This window comes from Opisthorchis viverrini, assembly GCF_000715545.1.
Source record: "Opisthorchis viverrini unplaced genomic scaffold opera_v5_268, whole genome shotgun sequence".
Taxonomy (NCBI): Eukaryota; Metazoa; Platyhelminthes; class Trematoda; order Opisthorchiida; family Opisthorchiidae; genus Opisthorchis; species Opisthorchis viverrini.
This window is the reverse complement of record NW_008751926.1, coordinates 438249-443882: the sequence shown is the minus strand read 5'-3', so window position 1 is coordinate 443882 and position 5634 is coordinate 438249. Positions and strand designations below refer to the sequence as shown.

Sequence of the window (5634 nt, the reverse complement as noted above, 5' to 3'; positions counted from 1 at the left end):
GCCTTCGATGGATAATCTGTTGAAAAATATTGCAAAGCGCCTGCAACCCAATCTGGAATCTGTTTCTACGTGTCGAAAGAGCTTGCTTCCGAAGGGCTCCTACACATCCGCCCAGTCAGTCATGTAGTGCAGAACTGTTATTATGATTTTGAGGGTCATTTAGGCTTGATAATCCAGGAAATTCTGTAGACAGATGTTGAAGCAATGTGTTCCATAGAATGAGGGGCTCGATAATCGCGTCTTGTGTTTTCTTTGGCAGCATATTATGTGCAAAACCTTGTTGCAGGAACAGCCAGGTTCTTCCAGTTTAGCTCTAAAACTTATTTGTCCGACCCCTGACAACACGGCCTCATCAACTTAGCCATTTCTGTGGTAGCCTCAACTTAATGACACCTTTGTAGGAAGTACTTTTCAATCACACGGTCCATCGCACACGATCTGTTTAGATGCGTCCCTGCAAATCACATTCAACTTTATTGTTACTCATAAAGAATAAGCCTGGATAAATTTATGAAGGCCATGCAATCAACTTTTACTCCCATGACGGTTTTCCAGAGAGAATCATTCCTTATTTGTCAGCGATGCTTCCGCTGAGATAATAGCCCCATAACAAGCACTTTTGCTGACTGTAAGTTCAAGGTGCTCTTCACCAACCGACTGAGACTGATTCATTGGCTCAACGAGAGACCAAACGAGTTTTCAGGCAGATACACTGGCCAGACGATGAGGTAATTGGTTGCACCCAAACCTGAAGCATTTGAAGTCTTCATACCATTGTGGTCCCGTGAACATTGTCATTCAGGCAATTTACTGAGTACCACCGTGACAAGATTTTTGGATACCAAACCAGCAGACAGTTTGCATTGGCCTTCATCATTCAGAGGGAGGTGAAATGGCTCAAGTGGTTAGAGCGCAAATCTACTGACCGGAAAGTCTTTGGTTTATCTGCACCTCGACTTCTCCTGTCTAGCCTTAGGAAAACTGGCAGTATCTATGCCCTTCTGCTTCCCGCCAGCTGAATGGCAGTTAGGCACCCAGACTTCTGTGAACAGAAAAAGTCAATTTGTGGTTTAACAGTGGTCTCAGAGTTTGTGTGAATCTTTCGTGTAAATTGGTGGTCTTTCCCGTTGTACTACGAGTTCTTACATAGAAAACAAGCACAGAGAAACAAATGGTCGGTGGGGCACTGTGGCCCATCTCTTGGCTCACAATAGTCCAGTGGGATTAGTTTGATTACAAATGAACCTGTAGGACCAGATTTACATAATCGTGCAATCATAACAGGCGATTTCGAACCAAGCCAAGTTCAACGGAAACAAATCACACCATATTTGTCTGGATAAGTCAAGGGCATTAAGTATTTGTATTCAGTAAAGGCCCGCAAGTATTCTGGCCCAGATTCATCCAATATTATTCGTACTAGAGATTCGAGAGACGGTATAAAATAAGCTGGCGGTGGGAGCGCAATTCGAAGAGAGTGTGGTAGTCGAAATACTATGCGAGTTCCACAAGCACTTCTCCTGTTCACCAGTGCCTTCTTGTTTGTTAACGCCGGGAGTGTGAGATACACGGATTGTGGTGAGTGCTTCCGTCGCTTAGGGTGGCTGTTTCGTATGTGTTGAGGGGACTTATCGATTTTATTCGAAATCGATTATCTTCCCAGATAAATGCTCCAGTGTCATTGTATCTTCGTCTGAAATAGTACAAGTACTACGCATTGCTGAGCAGTTTGACGCCCTCAGACGAACACTGATATTTCCCAACACAGCTCTACCAGTCACTGTCTACCAGATTGATGCAAACACCCTTAAATATCGCATTTTCTTTATACAGGCTCCAGCGTTTCAGTCTACTCGGTCGCCGTGGAACCGTGCTATGGAACACCGTGTTCGCTGACCAGGGGAAGCACAGCCACCACGCAGATCACTTTCCAGGCAGGTAAGTCCTACCACTAAACAGTGGTGTCAATGCGCTTGATCCAAACTGATATTCCAATGGGCGCCCGTGACCTCGTTGCTCACTGACCACAATAAACTTGGCTTTCCAAACTTCACGAGAGGTTCTTTTCGCATATTGCTGGTAAACTTAGCGTGACTGGTCTAGCGCAGATTTAGCACTCATTATTTGTGCCAAAATCATTAGGATACGTGCATAGATGAAATCATTCCTCATGACAAATTTAATTCATTTTCAAGTTTTTAAGGCTTTGTAATCGCACTTGTGCGTGGTATGTTTTACTTCACTGGTGAAATACACCGAATATTTCTTTAATTTTTTTAAAAATTCTTTGCCAGGGCATCCGACTGAATGATTTGTCAGAAAGCAGCTTTCGAAAAATGCCTGTGAATTTTTTTTATCGTTTCCACAAATTTCAGGTAGTTTAAATGTAAATATGTGCCCTGTTGATGTAGGGCTCATAACCAACTAAGCACATTTCCCTAATGAAATCGCGGGTTTTTATCCGACCAGACTGTTGCAAGGCGCAGGAAATAAGACTCTAGCAGGCATCACCAGTTGAATTTATATCTTGAAAATTGCCTGTAAAAGCACCTTCCGTTTTAGACGAAATACGCGACTCATAAGCTTGCTGAAAGCCTTTTGACAACGCATAGCCTGTTCTGTCCTCCTTGGGGCCCATCAGGTAGGCGTAGTCCCTGAATTTCCGTCAACCAAATGTTCTAATTGAACCCGAAGTTAGCGAGTCCCTCGTGAAAGCCGAAATGGTTTTCAAATGAGTGTATTTTACTATCTCACATTTTATTTGTCTGCACAAACTTCAGTGTTTCCTAAGTAAGATCATCAGAGAAATCCAAATGGTTCACCAACACGTCATTTGTGCCACAAAACGTTTCGGATAGAACAGCAACTTAACTGTGCGACTTTCCGTCCGGTGTGATAAACATGTCCACTGACACAAATTTTCCTTTAAAGCGTCAAACTAGCTTGCAAGCCAGCTAAGCGGATTAGAGAATCAGCTGGCCAAAAGCGAACTGCAGTCGATTAATCAACCAAACGACTTTGCTGAGAAGCATCTAAAATAGAGTCAACCTCCCAGATCGCAGCTGGTTTCCTTGAGGTTCAATACACTAGAGACCCTAGCTTAGTTCTGTCGGAGAGGACAGTAAACTTGGCTGTGTAAAAAGTGTTTTGCTGCACGAATCAGTTTGAAACCACAGGTGAGGGCAATGCACTCATCGCTGATCAGGACGATGAAGTCTGTTTTCTTTTACCTGTTGTTTTATCTACTAACCTTATCCGCAGTTACAGCAAAACTTGCAATATAAAACTGACGTAAAATAATTTGGGAATCACCTTTCAATGAGAACGCTAAATTACTACCGAAAAAACAATACGGTCTATCGATCGCAAAGCACGCACCTACAGCCAGGTCTAATGATGATATTCGCTCATCATTCAAGGTGATAACGAAAAGCAGCTGGTCAAAGGGACATAAATTAATCGAGTCATTGTTGGTGAATCGATCAAAACCGGTGGCAAACTGAGGCGTGATCCCGATACTATAACGGTTCCATTGTCCGGTCACCTATGTGAAAATGAGTTAAAAATCTCATTTTACCTGTAATTCATTAGTTGGACCATTCTAGTTCGTATGATAACTTTTCTGGTTCGATTAGGTAAACGGAATGTTTTCTCCAATGGTACACTTTACAATGCACTGTTCAAATGTCATCAGACCGTAGCAACCCGCTATCAGCATTCGGATACCGACAGTTACCCATTTATATCGAGTACCCAAGATACTGACAGACAGTCCCACTCGCTTGTTATTGGTCATTGTAACTTGTATGGTTGCTTCTACCTCTCAGGCCGGTCTGCAGGATCTGGTGGTACGGTCGAGGTGTCTGGTATCGTTGGAGGTTCAGTTGTCCCTGTCGATTTGGACTCGCCGCAGATATGCGGACACGTCCAGCCGAGTTGTCCTCTTCAATCAGGACAATGGTACACATATACGAAGCCCATGTTCATTGGTCAGTCCTATCCTGAAGTGAGTCATAACAGGTTTACTGTGATTGCTTGCCTCAATTAAGCTCATCAATATGTAGCTTTTGCTCTGGCTCACAACATTGGGACATAAATGATGGTATTCCTCATACAAAAACAAGTGCATAAACGCACACATCAAAGTAACAACACGTATACCTTTGTTTCAGGAGAGATTGAGTATATTTATTCACCGACGATTCTCCAAACCTTTATGAAGTCTTATCTTGTCGATTAGTTCGCACGCATGTTTAGTCTGGATTGACACTGACTATCTGTGCTAAACGATGCCTTAAACATACACAACTACGCTCTGCCTTCACACTCTTGTTTCTAGATACGACTGAATGTCCGCTGGGTGCTAAGAAACTCACAGGGCGGACAAATGGTATGTGTGGAGATCCCGATTCAACTTGTTTAACCCTTAATCGTGATCTAACGGCGGGAATTTGAAAATTCGTGTTCCGCATCAGTTCTGGTTCCCTTATCTCTTCTTTTTTGCATGTCTTATGGTGACTGTCTTTTCTTGGACACAACCATTCTGAGTTTTGGTTTTCCTTCAAGTACAATCTATTTGTCAAACAAAACACTGCATTCCTTTCTTATTGTGACGTGACCTACCTTCAAAATGCTGCGCTTTCGCTGGTGTAGTGGTATGGCTACCCAGTAAGTTAGTTTACCATGAGTGTGTGGCAAAGAAATGTAAATAATTACGCTAGGTTGGGTATACAAAAATAAAGAGATCAGATGGAACAAATTCACTAACAATTATTCTCTTTAAAATGGTTCGTCGTTGGCCCAGGTCAGCGAATAAGCAATAATCCAATTATGTTGGTCCAGAGGTCTTCTTCTGAACAGTCCCACATATAATAGATTCCGAAGATGGTCTGAAATGTTTTGGTACCACAGTTAGTACATGAGACTCGCGAATGACCGCTGCAAGTGCGAGCGAAATCAGAAGAGAGAGTCGAAGCACGTGACTACGCTTGTATTATGTGAAATTGTACAAGTGCGCGTTTTTTGTAGTTTTTCGTATTCAAACAAAAAATGATTATGCAATTGATGAAATACGTAGTGTTATAATGGAAGTAAAATAAATGTACAAAACGTCACACTGGTCGTCTGCGTTCGTTATGGTCTTTTGTATAAAGCAATGCATTGGTTTTCATGTTTTATACAAGTTGGTGAGTCCAAATTCACACTTCTGTAACCTAGTGAAGACGGCCTGCAGTTATGTGGACACAGATGTTCTCCAAAGTTCATTATCGATTGACAAAATCATAAGTGCAACCTAGTCCACTGGGGTGATCTTTGGTTACGAAAATGGTGTATTCCGAATTGGAAAGATGTCGCACTTGTCATAATGAAAACCCTAAAAAAAGCCGGTTTACTCTTTCCAAACAAAAGAATTCACTAGGTCTGGTTACGAGGTAAATAAACACGTCCGTTTGCTAGTTGTTCTGGTGTTACCAAGGGACTCAGATGAATTGTTTGTCATATTATTCAACCACATTTGCTGCACGAGGACTGTAGAATGCTTTGACGTATTCGGGTAAGCCCAATCGGATGACGTGTGAAATCACAGGCCATAAATTTCGGGTTCTTGAGATTTATCAATAAACGCGTAGCTAC

The 5634-nt window shown here is 42.3% G+C and overlaps 1 protein-coding gene across 1 annotated transcript; it reads left to right on the top strand.

The window, feature by feature from the left end:
* Window positions 1-1496: 1496 nt before the first annotated feature.
* Window positions 1497-4423, top strand: T265_09326 (hypothetical protein; the record flags this gene model as incomplete). Its single annotated transcript, XM_009175359.1, has 4 exons — window positions 1497-1578; window positions 1834-1938; window positions 3828-4006; window positions 4340-4423. 4 exons carry the CDS (start codon window positions 1497-1499, stop codon window positions 4421-4423), a joined length of 450 nt encoding a protein of 149 aa, XP_009173623.1.
* Window positions 4424-5634: the final 1211 nt, after the last annotated feature.